At 45.4% G+C, this 26,454-nt stretch overlaps 1 protein-coding gene across 1 annotated transcript in view; it reads left to right on the forward strand.

Moving 5' to 3' along the window:
* RTF1 (RTF1 homolog, Paf1/RNA polymerase II complex component) overlaps positions 1 to 26,454 on the forward strand; it is a 2,150,039-nt gene that overhangs the window by 395,318 nt on the left and 1,728,267 nt on the right. The window contains exon 6 of the mRNA XM_044074060.1: positions 16,466 to 16,577. Coding sequence (XP_043929995.1) covers positions 16,466 to 16,577 — 112 coding nt within the window. The remainder of the gene's footprint in view (positions 1 to 16,465; positions 16,578 to 26,454) is intronic.

Genomic DNA, 26,454 nt, shown 5'->3' on the forward strand with positions numbered 1-26,454 from the left:
CAATACAGAGCCACCACTCTTTTCTCATCCTTTATTAAGGCAGTACCTCAGCGGAGCCAAAAACTTAAGGCCTCCAAGGAGAACGCCAATACCTGCATGGGACCTCAACTATGTCCTGGAAAAACCTCACCTTCCCTCCTTTTGAGCCAGCTGCTACGGCGGGTATAAAGTTCTTATCTTGGAAAACAGCTCTGCTCTCAGAGCTACAGGCTCTCATGGCTGTGGAACCCTTTATCATTTTTTATCCAGACAGGCTCTCTCTGAGAACAAACTCTACTTTTATGCCTAAAGTGGTATCCAGTGTAGCCCATAACCAAACAATTCATTTGCCAACTTTTTATCCAAATCCACAGAACAAGGGGGAGAAAATTCTGCCTTCTTTGGACGTGCACAGACAACTTAGATTCTACTTGGACAAAACTAAAGTTTTCAGAAAGACAGAGCAGTAACTAGTGGTATATGCCACAGCATTACAAGGAAAGGCTATCTCCAAGCAGACTATTTCAAAATGGATAGGTCTTTGCATTCGATTCTGCTACTCACAGCATGGCAAATCAGTGCCTAAGGGCATTAGGCCGCATTCAACCAGAGCTGCAGCCACTTCTGCAGCCTTTCTCAGGGGGGTACCAACCAAAGACATTTTAGAGGCTGCTACTTGAGTTCAGTGCATACCTTTACAAAACATTACAATCGGTCTCTTTACTCTAAATCCAGGGCAGGCTTTGCCACTGCAGTTCTGCAGGGCCTCATAGCCGCTCCTAATGCTGTTTAGCTCCAGCCCCCCAACCATAGCTTTGGGACTCAACCCAAATGTAATGACTGCAACAGTGAAACACGAAGAACATAGTATAGTTGTGTACACTTACCATAAATATAGATGTTCGAGTGTATTCACTGTTGCAGTCCAGGTTACCCCCCCCTCCGCCATCCCCCTTATTTTTGCTGGAACTTATCTTTACTTCTCTAATCTATACAATCTGGGTGGTGTATTTGCGTAGAGATGAAGCTAAAACTTATTTTGGTACATGTATGCTTTATTTACATAAATTTTAGCCTACCCTTTTGGGGGCACCTGGCATCTGGGGCAAGAAAAACTGAATAAAATGGCGTTGGCTACATCTTTTATACACCTGGCTACCTGATGTCGGGGAAGAGGCGACAGCAACTGACGCAGGACCCAAGACTTTGGAATTCAGGCCGATTGAGGGCAACCGGCCAGCAGGATTACCCAAATGTAATGACTGCAACAGTGAATACACTCGAACATCTACATTTATGGTAAGTGTACACAACTGTACTTTCAGTCATTGATGTGGTCTTTAACATGCTGTCCAAACTTTTGCTAGTCTTCATCCCATTCTGCTAACTTTCCTTTGTAGTTATTTGCCCACAATACCTTGGTTGGTATGCCAACTTTCTCCTTTAAATTCCAGATTCCTCTTACCTGGTTTTTGTACCATTATTTGTATTCATCCTTATTGGTAAAATCATCTTTCTCCATTCCCACGTTGGCTTAGTCTTCAGAAAACTTTACTTTATGAATATGATATTTTTTGTAGTGGCGGTTCTCCTTAAGGACCTGCATCCAAAATCCTACTCTCTCCTTACTGCTTGAACTCTCCCCTCCCCATTTCTTCATCATCCCCTTCCACTTTAATTCATTTTCTGCTCGTGTTCTGCATATGAATGTTAACTGCAGAGTTCTAAACTCTCTGAATCAGATGATATTAAACCGCCTTACTCTGTGGGGAAGATCAGCTAATCCCACTTAACTCTTGCCCTCTTCACCTCCCAAATGAATTCCTCCAATCTCTTTAATTTTTATCCACAACTTGTCCTGTTTGCTAAAAAATATGCCTCGCGTATATAAAATTAAACGATCAAGAGCTGGAAGCATCTCAGTTTTTGTATAATGTTTTGTTTAGTTTCTTCTTAGATATCCGTAGCTGTCATAACAGAATAAATTTTAAAAATTTTAATCCATAGATCCAAATACTTCATATTATCTTATTTCCGTAAATAAGGATATTGCTGTACCTGTTCATGTGAGGGAATGTAGCTTACCACTATAGCTTTTGTTTAATCTTCTTTAATTTTATATTCAGAAAATGCCTGAAACTGTCTCAGAATATTCCATGTCATCATACTTTCCTTTTTGTATCTAACAAATACAAAATATCTCGAAATAAGGCTGAAGTTTCTTGTCCACTCATCATTTGGCACTGTGGGTGAATAGGGTTTTGATCCCTTTCAGGCATCTGTTTCATGAGGACATGCTCAGGGTTTTACAGGAGGCAAAGAAACCCTCAACCATTAAATGGTGTATGTAAATGGAAGATATTTTCTCTCTGTTGCGATGCTGGTAACTTGGACCCTTTTTCAGTGGGGGTCCCACCGGTCTTGTTTTATTTGTGAGTTTACTCCAGTCTGGCCTGGCCTTTTCTAATGTGAAGGCCTGTTTGTCATCCATTTCTACTTGTCTGCCCTTGAATCCCCCTTTGGCTTCTTGTTTTGGGGTCAAATAATTTCTTAAAGGTGTCCTGAATATTAGCCTCCAAGGAAACCTATTCCTCCTCCTCGTTGGGGACCTTACATTTGTTTTGGAAAAATTGACTCTGGCTCCTTTTTGCCTGCAGTTTCTGCTTCTTTGCAACATTGTACCTGGAAGCCTGTTTTGCTGCTGGCTCTTACTTCTGCTTCCGGAGTTTCTGAGCTCTATACCCTTATGGTCATTACCCCCACCCCCCTCCCCAACAGGGACAGGATGCCCCTTTGTACTAATCATTCTTTTTTGCTCAAGATTGTGAATGAGTTGAGTTGTCCTTAAATCAGTTGGTGCAGCTCCCTTCCTTTTTCCCCTTCTCCTCAGTGTGCTAGTGAGAGGGTCCTACATACCTTGAATTTGCACATACATCTCGGGTACTATATGGAGGAAACTTAGGACATTCATTAGTCTGATAAGCTTTTTGTTTTCTTTTACCCCAGAATATTGGGTTTGTCCGTTTCCAATCAAACCATCTCCTAATGGATATCTAAGGTAATTTCCTTTTGTTATACTTTCCATGCAAATCTTTGACTACTTCTGTTGGAGCTTATTTCACTAGTGCTGTTGCCTCTTCTGGTGCCTGCTTCAAGGGGTTGGATGCCAGTTCTATCCTTGAAGCTGCTACTTGGTCTTCAGTGCCTACCTTTACTAAGTTTTATAAGCTGGGCATGGATTCTAGGGCCAGAGCAAGTTTTGCCAGAACCATTAAGTATGGGTTTGTTGAGGACTTTTCTCAGCCTTCCGCCTCCTATTTCTTGAGCTTTGTTACTCTCTCTTCTGTTTAGAATGCTGCAACAGTGATATAGAAGAACATAATACAGTTGTGTAAAATCTTACAGTAGCAGCAGTAGTTTTTCTCTTCACTGTTGCACAATTTTCTCCCTCCCTCCAACACCTTCTTGTTGATTCTTTTTTTTTCTTTTAGATTCCCTTCTGGTTGAGGTTTTCCCATTTACTTCTGCATTTTTTCCTTCTGGATGTGCATGGACTGTGGAGAGTATTCTCTTCTGCGGCAATTCATTTCTAGGTAGCCATGTCCGCATGTCCCTTTTTATGCCCTACTTTCTGTGGGGGGAGCATAAATGGTGACATACAGTGCATAGGCTTTAGTATACTGGCTGAAAATTGGGCTGCTCTGGGTGTGAGATCCCTTCTGTTTAAGATACTGCAGCAGTGAAGAGAAGGACAGGTATTCTAAGACTTTACACAACTGTACTTTAGCAGTGGCTATAAATATAAAACAAATACAGGAGAATGGAGACACCCTTGCCTAGTTCCTTGATTCAAACACAACTTATCAAAGAGGAATCCTTCCACCTTAATTCGTGCCTCTGACTTTTTATACATCTTCCTAATTGGACATTTTATTCTGCCAGGGAAAAAAAATGCTTCCATTTCCATACTTGGAAAAACAATGCTTTCTATGCATCGAGAATCAAAATGAATTGTGATGCCTTAAATTCTGTTTCCCTCTGTATCATCATTGCTCTCTTAATGTCAAATGTTTACCTCCCTTCCACAAAATAAGTAATCCCTATCTATGTGAAGTAGTTAACTTCATTTTATCTGCAACCTGTGGGTATACGGATCCGTATCGGATCCAAGCCGGCAACTTTTTTTCTAGCATCTGCTCCGAGCTCTGAGCTCCTCCCCTTACCCATAATGCCCTGCCATCTAGTGTGCATCATGGTCTCCTTTGCTCTGAGCTCAGGGGATAGTAAGTAGTAATTTTTTGCTGCTATCTAGGTGTGCTTGAGTAAGAGTTCCCTTCCTCCCCTTGTGTAGTATCTCGTTTGGTCGTCTGTGTTGAAAAAAAAAAAAAAAAAGTTTTTGTATAGAGTAGTAGTTAGGCCTGCCCTTCCCCTACCTGTGTGTGTGTGGTTTTTGGAGAGGTAGTGCTTGTACCTTGGAGTGAAGGACTATGGCTGACCAGCCAAAGCCTCTCTTTAAAAAATGTACAGAGTGTGGCCATAAGCTTTCCCTGGCCGATGGTCACACTCTGTGTGTGATTTGCTTAGGAGTGGCACATTTGTCCACTCAATGTGCTGTTTGCTCAGGTTTTAATCCTAGGGCCCTTAGGGATCGTAAGGCCAAGCTAGTTGCCAAAGGCCTTCTCCCTGCTACCATGCTGGAATCTGCCTCGGCCTCAGTCTCTAGTGTACCACCTTCCACCCAGACAGGGACTCAGCCTCCCTCTTCGTCTGGCGATGGGTCTTCAAAGGGCAGATCTTCAGTCAGTGAGTCTGACAAAGAAAAAGAGAAGGAAAAAGAAAGGCGCAGAGAGGAAACGGAGAAAAAGGACAGGCATCGTAAGAGGTCCCCAGACAGGGAGCTCTTTCTCAGCCCCCATCTAAGACCATGAGGCCTGTTTCTCCACAGCTCTGGTCTCCTCGTTTCTCACCGGCGCCGGTGGAACATTCGGACCAGAGGCCTTCCTCCCCACTGTGCAGACCAGCCAGATCTGAGTCTGTGGCCTCTTCGAGGTCGACTCTGAGCCTATCGGACATGGATATGGACAGGATGATGCAGAGATTTATTCAGACCCAAATTCAGATGGGAGTCTTGCCAGGCCCCTCTCGCTCTGGAGGGGGGACCTCCATGCCTGTTTTATGCCCTATATCTCCTTCCCCGATCTGTGCTTCGGCTTCTGGGCTCTTGGATCTGAGGTTTTTTGGAGCTGGTAGCTTGGTGCCGACGGTTCCTCCAACCTCGACTCCGGCTGTTACCTTGAGTTCCTCGGATCAGACTTGTTCGGATCCGAGTGACTCTCGGAGCCGCGGACAGGGAGTTGGACCTGGGGGAACAGATTCTTCGGCTCAGACCTTTTCGGATCTGATCCGTTCCCTCTGACCTCAGGATACCCTATCTTCAGCCCCGGTCCCCACTTCGGATCCGGGGAGGGCTTCTCCCTTGGCTTTCGAAGTGGTGGAGAGGGTTCTCTTCCAGGGATTGAGACCCCACCCCCTCGGATACCACCCAGGCCCCCTTGGATTTGGCAACGACTCCCTTCTTCCTGTCTCAGGGACAGCCTGTGCCAGAGGATCCCCAGGTCACTTTCCCCGAGGAAACCCCTGCGGCTCATGGATCCCCTTCTGAAAGTCCTTCTGAAGAGGGTCACCGTAAGCGGAAGTGCAAAAGGAGGCACTTGGACTCCCCCGAGTCCCTCACTACTGACTTAGTTGAAGGAGAAGGTTCCCTCTGGTCACCTCTCGAAGACGTCTCCTTCGGAGAAATTATGGAGCTCCTCCGCCAGAGGAGAGGTTGGTTGGCCCCAAAACCTTCTGGGGATGTGTCAGTGTTCCTGGAGGCCTTTGGCATGGGCCCATCTACTTCCTGGGTGTCCCCACCAGCAGACCCCTTAGTGGACCTCATCACCACGAGGGCATGGAAGGAGCTTGACACTGTAGACCTGTCCCCAAATGCCCTGACAGGGTTTTATCTCCCCCTTCTGACATACAACCCTGGTCAAAAGGAGCCTCAGTTGATCCTATATTGGTTGCAGTGGCCACAAAGAAGGAACTAGCACAGGAGAGTTCCTTAGTCCACCCTCCAGCCAAGGAGTCCAGGTCGGTGGATAGGTTTGGGAAGCGCGTATACTCCTCAGCGACCTTTTCTATCCGTGCACTGAATTATTTGGCACGTGTGATTTTGGCTTCAGCGAGACCTTGCTTCGGAATTCGCCGAGTCACCCCCAGAGTCTTTATCACCACAGGACAGACTGCTGTTCTCTGTGAAAATGTCTACTCTGAAGTCAGTCTCAAACACATCTATGCGGCTCCTTTCCCATGCCACGGAAGGAGCAGCTAGGGCGGCTGGGACAGGCATAGCCATGAGGCATCATGCCTGGCTCAGATTGTGTCAGTTCGCGAACCCTTTCAAGGTGTCGTTTATCAACGCTCCCTACGACGGTTCTTCCCTTTTTGGAAAGACAGTACGTGACACACTTATCCAGAGTGAAAAGGATGGGAAGACTTTGTCTGCCCTCGGAGTCCGCTGCTCTAACCCTCAGCGGTCCTTCTCTAGGAATCAGAGGGTAGAAGATCTGGTTCCGAAAATCTCAGTTTTCCCAGGATTCTCAGGATAGCTATTCCCCCAGAGGCAGAGGGGGACAGGATCGATGCCGACTCAGAGGTAGAGTGGATCCCAGGAATTTCGGGTCTAGGGAACCTCTCTCTGATAGACCTGGTCAGCAGCCCTGAGAGGTTGCCCAACTGTCCTAGTCTGGAGGCAGTTGGGGGACGATTGTCCTTACACCCAGCGGCATGGGAGTCCACTACGACAGATCACTGGTTTCTTCAGATAATATCCAGAGGTTACTCTTTTCCTTTTGTTGCCCCTCCAAATATTACAAAACACCACTTGGATGTTCCACCCGCTCACAGGGAGGCCGCAGCTCTAGAGGCTTCAAAGCTGCTTCTCAAACGAGCCATCGAAAAGGTCCCCCCCTGATCAGTCCAGATTAGGCGTCTACTCAAGGTTCTTTTTGGTGCCAAAAAAGACGGGAGACTTCAGGCCCTTTCTAGACCTGTCAGCATTAAACCTGTCAGTAGCCAAACAGAAATTCCGGATGGTCACCCTACAGTCCATTCTGCCTTATCTCCGAGAGTGCGACTGGATGTGCTCGTTAGACCTTCAGGATCCTTACTACCATATCAAAATACACAGAAGCTCCAGGAGGTTTCTGCGCTTCCAGCTCGGAGCCAGTCATTTTCAGTTTAGAGCCCTACCCTTTGGTCTCATCACAGCCCCCCGGGTGTTCACCAAGGTAATGGCAGTTGTAGCGGCTCACCTTAGGCTTCAGGGTATTCAGGTGTTTCCATACCTGGACGACTGGCTCTTCTCTGTGCCCAACAAGCATCACTTGTGTCAGGCCCGAGATTATTTAATTTGGTTAGCAAATCTACTGGGAATTACAGTCAATGTTCTCAAATCCCATTTGCAACCAGTACAAGTTCTAGACTTCATTGGGACACGGTTAGACACTTTGCAGATGAAGGTATTCTTAACTCCAGACAAGATTCTACATCTCAGGTGCCACATAGCTCAGATAGCAAACTCCAAGTCTTCAAAGGCGAGCGAGGTTCTCTGGGTTCTGGGCTCCATGGCTGCCGCCATATCTAGTCTCCCTTATACGTGCCTTTACATGCGGGTTCTTCAGTGGACTCTGGCTGTTCAATGGTCTTGGCTAGACCTGCCCATGGAATTTTTAATCAAGATCAGTCATGTCTGCAGGACATCTCTTCTTTGGTGGTTAAGTTCACTGGAGATATCAAAAGGACGCCCCTTTGCGTCACCCCCAGTCCAAACCACAGTGACCACAGACGCCTCCCAACTCGGGTGGGGGGGGGACACTGTTCGGGAAGGACAGTCCAAGGCACATGGTCCCAGGCAGAGACCAATTTGCACATAAATGTTCTAGAGATGAGGGTAGTGCTTTTAGCATTGGAAGCCTTTCACCCAGTCCTCCCTCTCGGATTGATTGCAATTCAGCCAGACAACATGTCGGTTATCTGGTATATCAGCAAGCAAGGGGGAACCAGATCCTGCCCTCTATGTCGCGAGGCCATGAGAGTGTGGGAATGGGCGATTTTTACTTGTCGGTTTCTGATAGCAACGCACATCCCGGGGTGCTCCAACATTTTAGCGGACAGATTGAGTCGAGCCATTCTGATGCCTTACGAGTGGTCTCTGAAACTGTCAGTAGCGGAGGAGATCTTCCTTGCATGGGGTCAGCCTTACTGCGATCTCTTCGCATCTCCTTCCAGCGCGAAGTGCAGCGAGTTCTTCACTCTGATTCCCCCACCAGGGGAAGTCCCCAGAGATGCTGTAGTTCATGCTCATTCAGAAAGCTTGCCGACTACGGTGCAAAGTCATCCTCATTGTCCCATTCTGGCCCCGTCAGGTTTGGTTCCCATTCCTTTGGTCTCATTTCTTAGCTCCCCCGTGGATTCTGGATCCCTGCCCGGATCGAATTTCCCATCCGTCGGGGACACGTCCGCCCGATCTGGGCAGCCTCAAGCTAACAGCTTGCTTGCTCCAGTTCCGTTAATTGCCAGGACTCCCGGTCTTTCATCCCCAGTAAAATCCATTCTGGTGGCCTCTCTTAAAGACTCCACTAGGAAACTTTATTGCAGTAAATGGAAGCACTTTTGCATTTGGGCCTCACAGAGAAAAATAGATCCCTTTACAGCTCCTGTTCCAGCGGTGTTGACTTCCTGTCTGGTACCTTTCAGCAAGGAGCTAGTTCCTCCACAGTCAAAGTACAATTGGCAGCAATTTCCAGTTTTCATGTTGGTGAAGACAACATGGCCTTAGCCTCCTCTAGGCTGTGTAAGGCTTTTCTTAAAGGTACTTTTCTGTTACGGCCTCCTGTCAAGGATTCTGTACCTCCTTGGGACCTTACTTTTGTTTTACAGGCATTGGTGGCTCCTCCTTTCGAACCTGCAGCTTCAGTGGACTTGAAAGTTTTGTCCTGGAAGCTTTCCTAGTCGCCGTCACATCGGCTAGGAGAGTTTCTGAGCTTCAAGCTCCGTCTGCCATGCCTACATATTTGGTCTTCCATAAGGATAGCGTCTCCCTTCGTACTAACCCTTCCTTCTTACCTAAAGTGGCATCTGAAGCAAACATAAACCAGTCAATCTGCCCGTTTTCTTTCCCAACTTCCAAAGTAAAGGTGAGTACAAACTCCATTTCTTAGATGTTCATAGACAACTTTGCTTTTATCTTCATAGAACGAAGTCTTTCTGCAAGACTGACCAATTGTTTCCTTTTCCAAAGCTTTTAGGGGGAAAGCTATTTCAAGTTTCTTTAGCCAGATGGATCACACTTTGCATTTCACATGCCTGCAAAGCAAAAGGTTTATCTCCTCCTGGGTTCACTCTACCAGATCCATGGCGACTTCTGCTGCTTTTTGGTCTAGGGTGCCTTTGGATGATATTTGTGCAGCAGCGACGTGGGCCAATTCACATACCTTAATTTCCCATTACAAATTGGATCTGATTTCGAGGGGTAGAGCATCCTTTGGCTCTGCATTGCTCAGGAATATTCTTCCATAAGGGCCTCCCAGGATTGGAGTAGCTGGGGAGTCTGTCCCACAGGTTGCAGATAAAATGAAGTTAACTACTTCAGATAAAGAAGTTATGTACTCACCACAACATTCCATCTGAGTAGTTGCACTTCATTTTTCTGCAACATTCCCTCCCTCCGTCCCCCGGACCTTATCCTGTTTTCACGGTTGGTTTATTGGGTTGAGTTGCATATATATTTTTAGTTGTAGCAAACTCGATCTGAGGGAAGATAGGAGATGGCAGAGTATTATGGGTAAGGGGAAGAGCTCGGAGTTTGGAGCAGATGCTAGAAAAAAGTTGCCGGCTTGGATCCGATACGGATCCATATACCCACAGGTTGCAGAAAAATTAAGTAGAACTACTCAGATGGAACGTTATGGTGAGTACATAACTTCTTTATTTTGGCAACCCCTTTGTCATTCCCTTGGCTAGTGCAAATATAAACACTTTATAATCATGGTTTAAAATTTAAAATTGAAATTGATGTCTGAAGCTGCGTTTGAAGGATCTTTACCCTCTTTGGGTAATACAGCCACAGCGGCTTTCTTCCAAGATGCTGGCACTTCCTCACATTTTAAAATAATGTTAAAAAAAAAAGCATTCCAGTTTTTTATCACTTTCTTCCTTCCCAACTTCCAAAGGAATACTGTCTTTTCCTGGAGACTTCCCTGTTTGATTAATACGTCACCATTTCTAGCTCCTCTCTGTCTGTCTTGGCTATTAGTTGTTCTGTAACCTTGGCATAATAGATTTTCCATGAATATTTCCATTTATGCTTTTCTTTGTTTCCATATTCATCTGCTGCTAGACAGTTTGGCTCTGACTTTTTCCTTGTAATTTGCCTTTGGGGCGGAGGGTGCTGATGGTCCATAGGTATGCTTTATTGGATCCGTAGGTTTCCTTTTCTCCGAGGCAATCTGCATTTGAGGTAGGGGAGAGAGCCTTCTGTGTTCTCAAGAGTTCGGATGTCTCTTCCCTCTCTAGTTCTGACTACCCAGCTCCATTAGACTCTACGTCCAGAGCCTCAGTCAGCTGTGCCACTGGGACAGCCATCCCAAGCCAGTTTCCAGACCACCTAGCAGGGTGTAATAATCTTTTCTGATACTTCTGTGGAGCATCCCACTGCAAAAGTTTCCAGGAATAAGAAGTGTAAAAAGAGGCATTTAGACTCTCTGCAAGAGTCTGCTGCAGGCGATACTGACTTTGATGAAGGGGAAGGGCATCCCTGATCACCACGCAACAGTGTCTCATTTGAAGATATCATAGAACCCCTGAAACAAAGGGGTGGTTGGTCCCTTGATAATCCTTCCCAAGAGGAGTCTGCTACCTGGAAGCCTTTGGCAACGGCCCTTCTATCTCCTGGGTGACTCCGCCCACTGATGAGCTCATTGATTTGGTTTCTGGATGGGTGTGGAAAGATTTTGTCACTATTGAGCCTGTCCCTAAGAGACCAGATAGCATCCTGGCACCACCAAAAGATAGAACATATTGGAGCAAGGTAGTACCAGTTAATGCCATGGTCATGGCGGCTACTAAGAAGGAACTAGCGGAGCAAAGTTCCTGTGTCCACCCCCCTAACATTGAGTTGTACGGCACTGGACAGATTTGGGAAACTTGTCTGTGCTTCTGTGACTTTTTTGCTCTTAGGTCTCTGAACTACTTGGCACATTTTACAAGACTTTCAGAGAGATTTGATTAAGGGACTTCCCAAAATCCCTCACTTGGGACCATATGCTTTGAGGTAGAGAGCACTATTTTCTCACAGCTGGCTACCCTTCAGTCCATTTCAAACTTGTCTACAAGTCTCATCTCCCACACAGCTGAAGGTGCCTCACAGGTGGTGAATTCAAACATTTCCATAAGAAGACATGCCTGTATGCACTTGTGTGACTTTGCAGAACCCTTCAGACCTTCCTTTGTCAGTTTCTTTTGACAGAAGTTCCTTATTTGGCCTCAACGTAAAAGACGCACTCAAGGTGTGAGCAGGAAGGAAAACCCTGTCTGCTGTGAGTGTATGTTTTTCGACCTCTCAACAGTCCTTTTCTAGGAACTAACAAGGCGGACCAAAAATGTAGTTCTGAAAATTCCAGGGTCCCTTCCAAGATCCATGTGGAGACAGTTCCCCCAGGGACAGAAGGAGGAACTGTAATAGAAAATGCCCCCCCCATCCCCACCAGCAAAGGTGAACCGCATAACCAGTGATCTAGGGATACCTTCTCTGACAAATTCCATCAATGTTCCTAAAAGGAGGCCTGACTGTACAACTCTGGAGGTAGTCCGGGGGGGGGGGGGTCATTTGGTCATTTATCCCTGCACCAGAGAGCCTGGCTAGAAATTACAAAAGATTCATGGGTGTGGAGAATAATATCCAGTGGTTATATAATACCACTTTCCCATCCACTTTTGATAGTAGTAAACAAAATCCCTGATCTACTCAGTCAGAGGGGAAGCAGCAGCAATTGAAATGAAAAGCTATTAGTCATCCAAGAGGTACCCCCCCCCCCCCAGACTAGAAAGAGCCTGGAACTTGTATAAGATTATTTGTAGTGCTAAAGAAGACAGGGGACTGAGGACCAATTTTGGATCTCAGCAATCTAAATCAATCCGTTCAGTACACACAGTTCTGGATGATCACTGTTAAGTCCATTCTGCCTTTTCTGGGCAAGGATGACCGGATGTGTTTCATAGATATTCAGAGTGTATACTATCACATAAAAATGAACAGACAGTCCAGAAGGTAGCTACACTTCTGGAGTATGTAACTCAAGACTACATACTCAGTTATACACTTTGTCTAGGAATTTCTATCAGTTATAACAAATTTCATCTTGAACCAACACAGATATTGGAATTCATCAGTGCCTTGTTCAGTGCAGTCACTCACAGCTTCTTTCCCTCTGTCCAGAGTTTAAACTGTTCATTTCCAGGTCAAAAGTCATTCAAAGTTTTTCAGTTTCAGTTCAACTGATCCTCCAAGCTTTGAGATCCATGTCAGTGACAGTGATTCTGGTACCATTGGCAAGATGCCATATGTGGATTCTTCAGTGGACACTTGCAAAGTTAATTAATACAAGTATGCAAACATTTTTTTCTGTGGTGGATACACTCCAGTCAAGTACAAAAAGGTCATCCCTTTGTTTTCCCTCAACCCAAGGCCATAGTGATCACGAATGCCTCATAGATTGGGGGGAGCACTTCTTAGGAAAGACAGTCAAGGGCACATGGTCCTCCAAAGAGGCCAACACACAGTGGCCTGGAAATGAGAACGGTCCTAGAGTTACAGGCCTTGCAAGACCCTCTCTTCACTGGGACTATTTTGATCTAGATGGGCAATATGTCGGTGGTCTGAAAGCCATGAAAGTATGGCAGTGGGCGATCTAATCCAGTTATTTGCCGATAGAATTGCAAATTCTGGGGAAGTCCACTGTGATTGCAGACAAGTTGAACAGGCCTATTGTAATGCGTCACGAGTGGTCTCTCAACGTGAAGTTGGCCGAGTGGATTTTCTGTTGATGGTGCAAACCATGCTGCAGTCTGTTTGCATCTCCCCTCAACAAGTGCAACAGGTTCTTTGTCTTAATCCCCCACTGGGGGGAGTCACCGAAGGACACTGTACTTCACAATTTGCCCTTCAGTCTCCTTTATGTCTATCCCTTATTGCCCTTAATCACCAAATTTCTTTAGAAAGCATCTTGATTGAAGAGCACAGTTACGTGATTGCACCTACTGGCCTCCTCAGATCTTGTTTCCCTTCCTTTGGCCTCATCACTTTCATCCACCCTAGATTCTTGATCCAACTCCACACCTACTGCATCACCCAACAGACATGATTCATCAGGATATTTCAGGCCTCAAGTTGACCTCCTGGTTTCTCCAGTTTTGTTGATTGCTAGACGGAGTAGGCTCTCCTCAAATGTCTGTCACATTCTTTTATCATCCCCCAAAGCTTCCACTAGGAAACTTTATGAAAGTAAATGGAACGGATTTGTTGGTTGGGCACAGGAAAAATAATTTAACCCCCTTTTTGAGCACCTTATTCCTAAGGTTCTTGGAGGTTTTTGCTAGCTCTACCACTGTAAGAGTACAATTAGCTGCCATTTCTAATTTTTGTACAGGAGTAAATCAACTTTAGCAGTTTCCAAACTTTGCAAAACTTTTCTGAGAGGAACGTACCTACTTAGATCTCTGTTAACGCATCCTGTTCCTCCTCAGGATTTAAACATGGCTAAGGGAGCCGGAACGCCTGGATTACCTGGATGACCTACTACACAGGGGTCTATTTTTCTCTTCTATTAAAATCCATGCCTCTGCCATCTCTGCTCGTTTCAGCACAGAGCCACTTCGTTTCTCACACCCTGTCATCAAACAGTTCTTAAGAGGGGCAAACAACTTGAGGCCACCCAGAAGAGCTCCTACCCCAGCTTGAGATCTATACTTTGTGTTGGAAAAGCTCACCCTGCCCCCTCTGAACCTGCAGCTTCAGCAGAGTTAGTTTCTCTCTTGGAAGACAACCTTGCTTTTGGCCATCACTTCAGCTAGAAGAGTGTCCGAGCTACAAGCACTTATGGCTGTAGAGACCTTCATCATTTGCCATGCTGACAGGGTCTCCCTCAGGACTAACCTATCCTTCATGCTAAAAATGGTGTCCAGTGTGGCTCTCAACCAAATCCAGTCATTTGCCTACCTTTTTTCCTAACTCACAAAACAAGGGGGAAAGGATTCTGCACTCTCTCTAGATGTGCACACACAGCTCAGATTCTGCATAGACAGGACTAAATCTTAAAAAAAACTGATCATTTGCTAGTCAGCTTTACTGCAGGAGCAGAGGGCAAGGCCATATCCAAACAAACAGTTTCCAAATGGATAGCACACTGCATCCATTTCTGCTACAAACAGCATGGGAAACCTCCCCCCAAGGGGGTCAGGACACATTCCACCAGAGCAGCCTCTACCTCTTCAGCTTTCCTGAGAGAGATCCCCACCAGGGACATCCTGGAGGCTGCAACATGGACATCTGTTCATACCTTCACCAAGCATTACCACCTGCCTAGCTTCTCCAAATCCAGGGCAAGCTTTGCCACCGCAGTCTTGCAGGGCATCCTAGCCAGCCCTCAGTCTTTTTGACTACCTCCACCCTTTTCTTCAGCTTTGGGAATCAACCCAAATGTGATGACTGCAACAGTGAAACACGAAGAACATAGTACAGTTGTGTGCACTTACCATAAATGTAGATGTTTGAGTGTATTCACTGTTGCAGTCCTGGTTTCCCCTCCCTCCATCTCCCTTCTCTCTCTGTCTCTCCTTTCAGTAAATGTTTGGTTTTTACTTTCTACTGGTGGTGTTCTTCCACCATTACCTAGCTTTTTCTTGGGGGCTCCTGACATTTAGGGCAAGAAAAACTGATGTAATGGTGTCCGCTGCCTTATTTTATACCACTGACGATCTGACATCAGTCCTGGAGCGACAGCAACCGATGCAGAAATACTGGTATTCGGGCTGAGGGCTACCCTGGCAGGGATAACCCTAATGTGATGACTGTAACAGTGAATACACTCAACATCTACATTTTATGGTAAGTGTACACAACTGTACTTTATGGTGAGTACTTAACTTTTTTTTCTTTGTTACTTTTTCAGTACCTTCTGTCTTGTCTTAAACATTAGTGACTGGTTGGGTATATGCTTTACAATTCACCCATCAATTTAACACAGTCAAACACATTCCAGTCTTTCACAGCCACTTCTTGCAAAGTCATACTTCAGATGCCTATTCATGTATCTAATTGGGTTAATGTTTTAGTCTCCTGTTTAATTTCTAATTTTACTGTGTTACTGTTCTTGCTTCTCTCAACGCCAGTCTTGTTCAAGATTAATGTACATGTCAGCCTGTTTTAGAGTTGGTCCAAGAGCCTTTTTAATGACCTTATCAGCCCAACATAAGTGGATTGTTTGGTTCTACCTTAGAAACCCAGCTGATGCCATTAAACATTAAGGTGTTTGCAAATTTTCTCAACTAACATCAAATCCAGAGTGTGTACAGATAAAACCGTTTTCTAAAAATTGCAAGAAAAACCAAGCCAAGCTAGAGTTATCACTAATGCTGTGCTGCTGAGGTCACTAAAAGGCCAAAACACATTTGTCCATATCTTGTGGGAGTTTGGCTTTATTGGCCTGAATGTACCCACAAAGACTGTCATAGGCATTCAAAATTTATATAGCTGAAACACTTCGTCCATAGGAGGTCATTTGCATATATCCCTTTGGGCCTCCATTACAGGAGTTTTAAGGTATCACATAGTGAAAAAATGAGCTTGTCTGGGGTTTTCTTGCACTTTTTATCCTTTCATGTGAGAAAGTTTTATTCCTAAGTGCTAATATATTGTCTGTTTCATTTCTTGTTAGAGATCAGCATGCACATGAGGAAGATTGATGTTTATGAATTTTGTATCCTCTTTCACTGGTATTAATTTTCTTTTGTTTTACTGACCCTTAAGTGGCTTTGCAGGTCTTGAATATATAATGTGTAATCCTGTATGCTACAATACAATGCATCACTGGAAAGGGTAAATAAGCCTGTACATTGGTGGCCTTTTGTGTTGTTTTTGAGAGCTTCCACACTTTAACTTCTTTCTAATACCTTTCACAAAGCTGTCATTTCCAGTCTAAAATCCACAACTGTCTTTGAAACCATCTCATACAGTCAGGCAGGCAGTTGTGGTCTAAGAAATCATCATTGCAGGTTTCAGGATTATTTTTCATCCTGCCACATCCTTAGTGATGTTGACTTGACATTGTTTTTCATTTTCTTGGTAGACTGCTGTGCAGGTAAACAGAATCTCTTGTGTTGTTTTCAGGTAACTTCTCATAGCAAAGAGAGGCGGTCGAAACGGGATGAAAAGTTGGATAAAAAGTCTCTGGCAATGGAAGAGCTTAAAGCTGAAAGAGAAAAAAAGAAAAACAAAACAGGTGAGAGACAAGGGTGGTTAGCATGGTTCTACATATGCAAATCTGCTATTTGTAGGAATTGTGTAAATCTACATCTAGAGTGAACTCTTCCCCCTTCCCTTTTCAGAAGAAGCAGTAAAAATGGATGCATTAGATGCAATTCTTCATTTTATATTTGGTTTGTGTGTCTGTCTACAGTATAGGGTTGGCAAACTTTTTATTGTGCCTGGGGAGGTGTGGTTTTAGATACTTATATTAAAATGTGTTTTGTTCAAGATGTGTGGTCTCAACCTTTTGGTTCAGATTGACCTCTAGGTTTGGTTTTTGTCTCACATGTGATGACTCTCTCTCTCCCTCTGTGTAAGACACTGTAGTCGCTGGGAGTAACAGTTTCAGTGATCAGTGCTTCTTTTATCCTTTTGTTTCATGGGCTACTGTATCTGGATTCGATGTTGTCAGTCTTCAGTTATTCCTTGATCTGTGGGTTTCGTTCCAAACATTGGAACCGACTCAGCTGTTACTACAGTCTGCGAAGACCAAAAACTCTCGAGCTCAAATCCTACCCAGAATGCTCCTCTCCCAATTACCTCAAATCTCTTTTGTCACTTCCTGTGTTAGATGCATTGCCAACTTGCTCTCGAGCTAAGTTTACTTTCTCAAATATCTGAATAATTATAATTTTATTTCTGTTATATACATATGTAGCTTGTGTTTTCCTACCCATTTCTCTATGTTAATCTTTTTGTCTCCTCTTCGTCCTTCACTTTACACTTCCGTGTATTTCCCACTACCATTTTGGTAGTCCCTATTTCTTTTCTCTTTTCTTCTAGTTAAAAAAAAAAAAAAAAAAATAGTGATGTCATTCTGTCCTTTCTTACTTTCTTTTACACTCGTAGTCTACTGTCTGCCATTGCTGGTAGCCAGCCTTCTGTACCTTTGGTGCTCTCTTCTACCATTGTTGATGGCTATACCTCTCAATACTTTCCTTCCTAGTGGTTTATTTTTGGCTCCGTTTGGGTCTTTTCTGGCTAGATTATGGATGACAAAAGCAAAGGCACTTCTGGTTTCAAAAAATGTAAGGAGTGTGGTCGGAAAATGCCCAATACCAATGGGCACTCTGTGTGTATTGCCTGTTCCTGGTGCACTTGTAAGAGGCTTGTTCAATCTGTCATGTGTTTAGTCACTGGGCCCTTGTAGAAAGGAAGAATAAATTGCTTTTAAAGTGGATGATTAAATTTTACTTTGAGGAGGCCTTATCTGTTTTTTTCTGGCAAAAGTAAAAATGGATGATGTCCTTCAAGGATGCATCTGCAGTCCTTACAAATGGGTTGTCCTGTCTTCAGGCAGCCCTTCGGTCGGCCGGATTCCAAAGTCTGGGTCTGGCCTCGGCTGATGTCGCACTTCACCCGACGTCATAGCTGCAGTTCTTCGGGTATAAAGGTATCAGCCGACGCCATTTTCCCCAGTCTTTCTTGCCGCGTGGCGCCCGAAGCAGAAGCTGTTCGCAAGTGCCGGTCGGTCAGAACCAGAGATTACTACTACCGAAGAATTACTACTACCGAAGACTTCTAAAAAGCTAAGTACCCCGTTGGGGACTCTTTCTTGCCTCAGCCGATGTCAGAAAAAGTGAATAACTGTTTAACTTGTGGGAAACAAATACCTCATAAAGATTTCCACTCTTACTGCCTACCTTGTTTAGGCCCAGACCACGACGTAGCAGCTTGTCTAGCCTGTGCTTCTTTCAACCGACGGACGCTTAGACGTCGGTCAGAATTTGCTGAGGAGTTTTTCGGCTCCGCTTTTGCTTACATTATGCCGTCGGAAACTCCGACTTCGCAATTAACTAAAAAGCGCAAGGAAAAGGACCGACACTCGCGGTCCGCGGTTTTGGCCGAAACCGCGGTTGTCAACCGCGAGTGTCTCCGTTTCGGCTGAAACAGAGTCCACAGTTCTTCCTTCGGCCGAAAGCTTGCCTCCTACCGAGGCCTCATCCAGCATGGCTGAATCTGCTACTGAAATCCCACCTGCTCTTGCAGGTTCACAGGATTTATCTGATACTATTCCTTTAGATATATCTACTCCTGCATGTGGAGCTGCTAGGCCCCCTGCATCCATGTCGATTAAGGCGTTTGCCAGGGCTAAAGCAGCAAAATCTACCAAATCTGTGCCTGCTAAGACCCCCTCTCACAGGCCTAGCTCTAGTTCTCAAATGCTTAGTCTAGCAGAGGATCTAATTTCTTTGATCCGGGGATCCCAACCTCACCCGGACAGGGCCTCTCACCCACCTCCAGAGAAGAGGCCTAGAGCAGAGCCCCCTGAGCCAGTTTCTTCAGATGAATCCTCTGATGATTCAGATAATACAAACCCTCCAGAGGGCCCTTATTCTCCTTATGAGGACTCTGATGCAGAAGAGTCCATTCCTTCTGCCTCTCCGTTTGAGAAATTTTCTTTTGGGGAAACCTTGCATGCTATGAGGGAACAATTTCAATGGCAGGGCCAGGATTTTTCGGACAATAGGAAAAGGCTTAGTTTTGCATTTGCCACAGCATAGGCCTTTAGCCATTCCTCCAGTACTTACTGTTGTGGATGATGCATTTAATGATGCTTGTACTGCTCCTGATTCTCTTCCTCCGACCCCTGCTAAGCCCGACAGGTACTACAGGGTTCCGGACACACATTATCATTTGTATAAGGCTCCTTTTGCAGATCCTGAAACTATCTCCCAGGGACCCAAGGCTGTAGCAGCTACCTCTGCCAAAAACCCCCTCCCCTCTGAAAGGGAATCTAGGGCCTTAGAGAGATGGGGTAAAAAAGTTTACACTTCTGCTACTCTTTCCGCTAGGGCCTTAAACTGTCAATTCCACATGATTCAGTATCAGGAATTTATGTTAGATCAGGTAACTAAAAAACTGTCCTCGGATGAACCATTAGACAAAAAATCTGTTCAGGAAATGGTACATAACATTCAGCAGGTCAGTAATCATTCCTTAAAATGCGGCTATGATGCACTGGAGGCTTCCTTTAGATCAGCTATGACTGGTACAGTGATCAGAAGACATGCATGGTTAAAAGAGCAGTCCTTACCAGACCATGTTAAATCAAAGCTCCTAGATGCTCCCATGGATAAGCTCAATTTGTTTGGCTCCCCTGCACAGCAGGTGCTGAAGAAGGTGGAAGAGAAAGCAAAATCTGTCCAGACAGTCAAGGATTTCTTGCAGGTCCAGCCTCCAAGGTTTAGTAGGAACTGGCCTTCCAAGAATTGGTCCTTTCCAGACACCTCCAGAGCTCAGAGAGGCAGGAATAGGCACCCAAGAGGCAGGGGTCAATCCAGAGGTGCCTACAGGGGACGTCAGTGGCAGGCTAACAACCAGCGAGGTACTGCCACAGATCCAGCCACCACCACTTCCACAGGACAATCACAGTGACTTGGCTCTGACACCGCCTACCAGGGAACAACTAGAAGCACCCTTAGGCGGAAAGCTAGCCTTATTTTCAGTAAACTGGCATCACATCACAGGAGACAAATGGATTTTACAGACAATAGACCAAGGTTACAGGATTCACTTCCATACTCTACCAAGGAAGAGAGGAATGCCAAACCTACCTCCAAATCAGAAGACAAAAGCTCTAGAACAAATAAACCACTTACTAAGGATGAGAGCTATAGAAAGGGTACCGTCTATGGAACAAGGGCAAGGATTTTACTCCAGACTTTTCCTGGTGCCAAGAAAAGAAAACCAATGGAGACCTATTCTCTACCTGTCCGCTCTAAACACATACCTCATTGTTCCAAAATTCAAAATGCTGACCCTACAGCAGCTTCTTCCCATGCTGGGCAAGGAGTCTTGGCTGGTAACTCTAGATCTCAAGGAGGCATACCTGCACGTCCCCATACGACCAAATTGCAGAAGATACCTCAGATTTCTTGCAGGATCAGAGCATTATCAATTCTCAGCATTGCCCTTTGGCTTATCTACTGCGCCCAGAGTATTCACGAAATGCCTGGCATCAGTAATTGCTCATTGCAGGCTTCAGGGAATTCAAATTTACCCTTACCTGGACGACTGCCTGTTACAAGCGGACAACAAAAACAAATTAACAAAAGATTTGAAAAAGGTCATTCATCTACTGCAAGCCCTGGGATACACAGTCAATATAAAAAAGTCAAGGCTGATACCGTCCCAAAGGATAACTTTCTTGGGTGCAGAGCTGGACACATCAAATCAAATGGCATCCCTCACAGTAGAAAAACAGAAGCACCTTCCTCTCTACTTCATGGCATTAACAAAGCAGAACCAGCTAACAGCAAGGAAAGTCCTGCAAGCCCTGGGTTACATGGCATCCTGCATAATATTGATTCCACATGCCAGACTACATATGAGAAAGTTACAATGGTACCTAAGGAATTTATGGTCTCAGCACAAGCACAGCCTAGAAACCCAAATTCCAATAATTCCATGCCTGAAGCAAGAATTCCAATGGTGGGCTCAGGCCTGTCAATCAAACAAAGGGCTGCCGTTCCACAGCACTCAACCAAGCCAGACCATCACAACGGACGCCTCAGACCTCGGTTGGGGGGCACACATCCTGGACAAGTGCATACAAGGCTTATGGACTCAAGACCAGCTGCACCTACACATAAATCAAAAGGAGATGCTGGCAGTAAAACTGGCAATTCAGACATTCAGACCATTTCTTCAACAGGGTCAATTGCTGATAAGGACGGACAACACCACAGTTATGTGGTACATCAACAAACAGGGAGGCACACATTCATACCCTCTATGCCGGATGGCAATGGACCTCTGGAATGTGGTCCTGAGCTTCAACATTCAGTTACAAGCAATATTTGTACCAGGAAAAGAAAATATACTAGCAGACATCCTAAGCAGAACTACCACGGATGCCCACAAATGGATGCTGCATCCAGACATCTTCAAAACCATTACAGGGAAATGGGGACTACCAGAAATAGACTTATTTGCATCCCCACACAACCACCAATTCTGCACGAGGGCATACCACCCACTTGCTTGGAAGGTGGACTCCCTATATTTCAGTTGGAAAAACCTGACAGCATATGCATTCCCACCTCTTCCTTTGATGCACAAGGTGCTATTGAAGATCAAAGAAGACCGTCCAAGGATCTTCCTGATAGCTCCAGACTGGCCGAGGCAGCATTGGTACCCATTACTGAGGAGCATGTCTCGGGAACAAATATGGCCTCTGCCCCTAGTTCCCTTACTGTTAACACAGAACAACTTCAAAACCCTGCATCCAAACCTAAAAACACTGCAGCTGGCTGCCTGGAACATTGCATGAGACACAATAACCCAGATTTATCTCAAAGGGTTAAAGACGTTATCTTGGAGGCTCGCAGACCCTCGACAAGGAAAAATTATTCGGCAAAATGGAAATGATATCTCATTTGGAGTGCAGCAAAAGGAGAAAATGTGTCACTGGTGAACATAGCTAACATCCTGGAATACTTGGCAGAGCTCTTCCACAATGGCCTGTCCTACTCTTCCATTAAGATTCATGCATCAGCTATTTCAGCAGAATACAACATGGACCTTCCAGTCTTCTCACATCCTCTACTCAGGCAGTTTCTGAGAGGAATTAAAAATGTAAAGCCACCTAGGAAGCCACCATTGCCCGCATGGGACTTGAACTTTGTGCTAGAAAAGTTGACACTACCTCCTTTCGAGCCAGCAGCAACAGCAGAATTACAGTATTTATCATGGAAAACTGCTTTCCTGCTTGCAATCACTTCAGCAAGAAGGGTTTCTGAACTACAGGCATTAATGGCAGTACAGCCCTTCCTTATCTTCCATAAAGATAGTGTCCATGAGAACTAATCCTACTTTTATGCCAAAGGTGGTCTCCAGGGTATCTTTAAACCAAGCTATCCACCTGCCTACATTCTTCCCCAACCCACAGAACAGGGGAGAGAGACTGTTACATACCTTGGATGTACATAGACAATTGCGCTACTACCTGGACAGGACCAAGAGCAATAGAAAAACTGACCAGCTACTGGTAGCATATGCAACAGGAATGGAAGGAAAAGCAATTTCAAAACAGACAATCTCTAAGTGGATAGGAAATTGCATTAGATTTTGTTACTCTTACCATGGGAAGAGAACTCCAGAAAACATCAGACCTCACTCCACAAGGGCTACAGCCACTACTACAGCTTTTTTACGAGGAGTGGCTACCAAAGACATTTTAGAGGCTGCTACTTGGAGCTCTGTGCATACATTTGCCAAGCATTATAATCTACCCTTATACTCCAGATCCCGAGCAGGTTTTGCCACTGCTGTTTTGCAAGGGATCTTAACTACACCATAATCTTATTACTCCTCCTCCCCCAGTTTAGCTATGGTATTCTACCCATTTGTAAGGACTGCAGATGCATCCTTGAAGGACATAGTACAGTTTTGTACCTACCATAAATGTAGATGTCCGAGAGGCATGCATCTGCAGTCAGGATTACCCTCCCTCCTTCCCCTCTGAGGTACTCCTAGGGTATTTGCCCATCTTCTAGCTAGCTGGGGGAATCTATTATGGTGTATTTGTTTGTATATATGTATATACATGTTTATTTTATTTGCTCTCTTATTTGGAAACTTTTGCAATTATCCAAATTTAGCCTTCCTAGAGGGCACCTGGCATCTGGGGCAAGAAACACTGAGGAAAATGGCGTCGGCTGATGCCTTTATACCCGAAGAACTGCAGCTGTGACGTCGGGTGAAGTGCGACATCAGCCGAGGCCAGACCCAGACTTTGGAATCCGGCCGACCGAAGGGCTGCCTGAAGACAGGACAACCCATTTGTAAGGACTGCAGATGCATGCCTCTCGGACATCTACATTTATGGTAGGTACAAAACTGTACTTTTCATCTCCTTTCTCCTCATCCTCCATATCCAAAGTAGGCAAACCAAAAAAGGGGGTTTGTTAGGTGCCAGTCTCCCCCTCTGCACCGACGACCAAAAACTTAAGACATTGGTTCCCTCTACAACTGCGAAACTGACCATCTCTGCTAAGGATATTTCGGTGCCGTGGTCACACCAAACATGACCTCTCATTCGGTGCCAAAGTTATCTGCATAGATGTTAGATCAGCCCATGGAACAGTCAGCCTCGGTACCATCTTCCATTTTGGCACTGATATCTTCTGTTCCTACTGAATATACTGAATTTTCATTCTTGGATAGACCTAGGACCAGGTACTCTCCATATGAAGATCCCTTTGGTCAGTTACCCAGCGGAGACTGAAATCCCCCTCTACTCGATCAGTTCATTCCACCAAGAGCCTGACAGAAATGGATGTGTTGAGGTTGGATCACTTCCTTGTGGCGAGGGGACTGACAGGTGTGTCCTCTATTCTAGCCCCTTTGGGCACCCGAACCCTTTCTTCTGTGATCTCTCCAACTCTTCCTGCTCTGAGGCATTAGAGATTCTGGCTGCAAGTTTCCCGGCACTGACTGTTTCGGTTCCAATGAGATCTGCATCTCCGGTACCGGTTTCTACCCGGAGTTCTTCAGTTCTGTTGGATCCGGAAATCTCTCTGGTCATGGCTATGCTGCTGTTTTTTCTTAGGAGCAGGACTCGACTTTGATGTTTTTAGAGCCATCTTTGCTTCTCTGGGCTTTGTCACACGATAGTTCTACCCTGGCTTCAGGAGCAGCTTCTTCGGAGTGGGGAGTGACCACAGTTTCAAGGCAGTCTTTCTCAGTTCTGGACTCCCTTCCTTCGTCGGGGGGGGGGTGGGGGACAGGCTGCTAGGCTGTGGAAAGGGCCTGTTCTCTGTGGGCATCCAGTCAGCTCCTTCCCTGTCCGAACAGTTTCAAGATCCTTCCTCTTGTCCAGAGCTTCCTCCAGTCTCAAAACGTGGACAATGAGCGCCAAAGCCTCATGAGACAGCTGTTTAGGTATTGTCCTGTTCTGATACCTCATCAGGTCATCCCACTGAGGAGTTTCATTAGAAGAGGAAGTGTAAGAGGAAATGCTTGGATTCCCCAGAGGAATCCATCACAGAGGACATGGATTTTGATGAAGGGGCGGGGGGTCCTCATGATGGTAGCCCCGGAAGATGTCTCCTTTGGAGACATTCTTGAAGTCTTTAAACAGAGAGATAGCTGAACATCCCAGAAGCCGTCTTCTGAGGAATCTGTGTATCTGCAGGCCTTCGCCACTTGACCATCTACCTCTTGAGTTACTTCACCTGCTGATGACCTCATTACATTGATCTTGCAGTGAATCTGGAAGGCTTCTGACACCATAGAACCTATCCCCAAGAGGCCAGATAATATTAACTGCTTCAGAGGAGCATCAGTTTTGGATAAAAGGATTACCAATAGATACCACGGTGGTAGGAGCAGCCACAAAAAAAGGAACTGGCAGAAGAAAGTTCCACTATCCATCCTCCCATTAGAGTCTCTAGCAATGGATAGGTTTGGAAAGAGGGTATATGCTTCATCGAGCTTTGCTTTGCAGTCTTTGAATTTTATGGCACACTTCACCAGACTCCAGGGGAGGTGATTAAGTTATCAGATACCCCTGCAGGAACCATATCTGACGAAGTCCAAGACAAGGTTGCTTCTCAATTGGTCACCCTAGAGTCAATTTCCAGTTCGTTCATGAGGCTTGTAGCATATGCAGCTGAAGGGACAACTACAGCAGCGGGATCTGGCCCTAGCCATAAGGAGACACACCTGGATGTGCTTGTGCGAATTTGCGGAGCCATTCAAGTCTTCATTCGTTAATGGCCCCTTTGATGGATCATCTCTTTTTGGCACTAAAGTACAAGAAACGTTGTCCTGGTGTGAAAAGGATGGAAAGGCTCTTTCTGCAGTGGGTGTACATTTTTCTACTTGTCCAGTGGTCCTTTTCAAACCAGAGGAGCGGGAAAATGGGGTTCAGAAAGTCCCAAAGACCTTTCCAGGATACGTGGTAGTGTCTCCCCCAGGGGTAGAGGGAGGAGCTTTAATGGAAGACTCTATCCATGCGGCAGAGGTGGCCTGCAAAATCAGGGCTCCAGAGATACCTTTCCCAGCATGCCCTACCAGCGCTCCTGAAAGGAGGCCCAATTGCCTTCATCTGGAGGCAGTTGGATGCTTATCACTGCACTCATACACCTGGCTTCAGATTACTCCAGATGTTTGGGTGCAGAGGATTATAACCAATGCTAATCCATACCCTTTCTTTTATCTTCTCAGAGTTGCAAGAAAATCCCCAACGTTCCACCCAGTCAGCGAGAACAAGCAGTACTAGAAATTCAAAAACTGTTACAAAGAGTCATCCAGGAGGTCCCACCAGACCAGATAGAGTCCGAAATTTAAGATTCTTTTTAGTGCCAAAAAGACAGGGGATTGGCGACCAATTTTGGATCCAAGTGTTTTGAACAAATCTGTTTGACAAACAAAATTCCAGATGGTCACGGGTCAGTCTATCCTCCCATTTCTGGGGAAAGATGATTGGATGTGCTGTATAGATCTCCAGGATGGGTATTAACACATCAAAATGAACAAACTGATGTTCTTTGTGTTTCACTGTTGCAGTCACCACCTGTGGGTTATCCCTGCTGTGGTAGCCCTCGGTCAGCCCAAATATCAGAGTCACTGTTTTTCTGCATCGGCTGCTGTCACTTGCTAACTGATGTCAGGTCATCAGTGTTGTAAAGCAAGGCAGCTGACGCCATTACATCCGTCTTTCTTGCTGTGGAGCCCGTAGCATAAGCAATTTGCAAATGTGCTGGTCGTTCGCTGCCAGAGTTTGAATTACAGCTGAAAATGTCTAAAACTAAGTACCCCGTTGGGGACCCTTTTTTCTTGCACTAACCGATGTCCGAAAAAGTTATTTGTCTCGCCTGTGGAAAGCAAATCCCACACTGAGA

Source organism: Protopterus annectens, chromosome 6.part0 (assembly GCF_019279795.1).
Source record: "Protopterus annectens isolate FY-2018-M chromosome 6.part0, PAN1.0, whole genome shotgun sequence".
In the NCBI taxonomy this organism is placed as follows: domain Eukaryota; kingdom Metazoa; phylum Chordata; order Ceratodontiformes; family Protopteridae; genus Protopterus; species Protopterus annectens.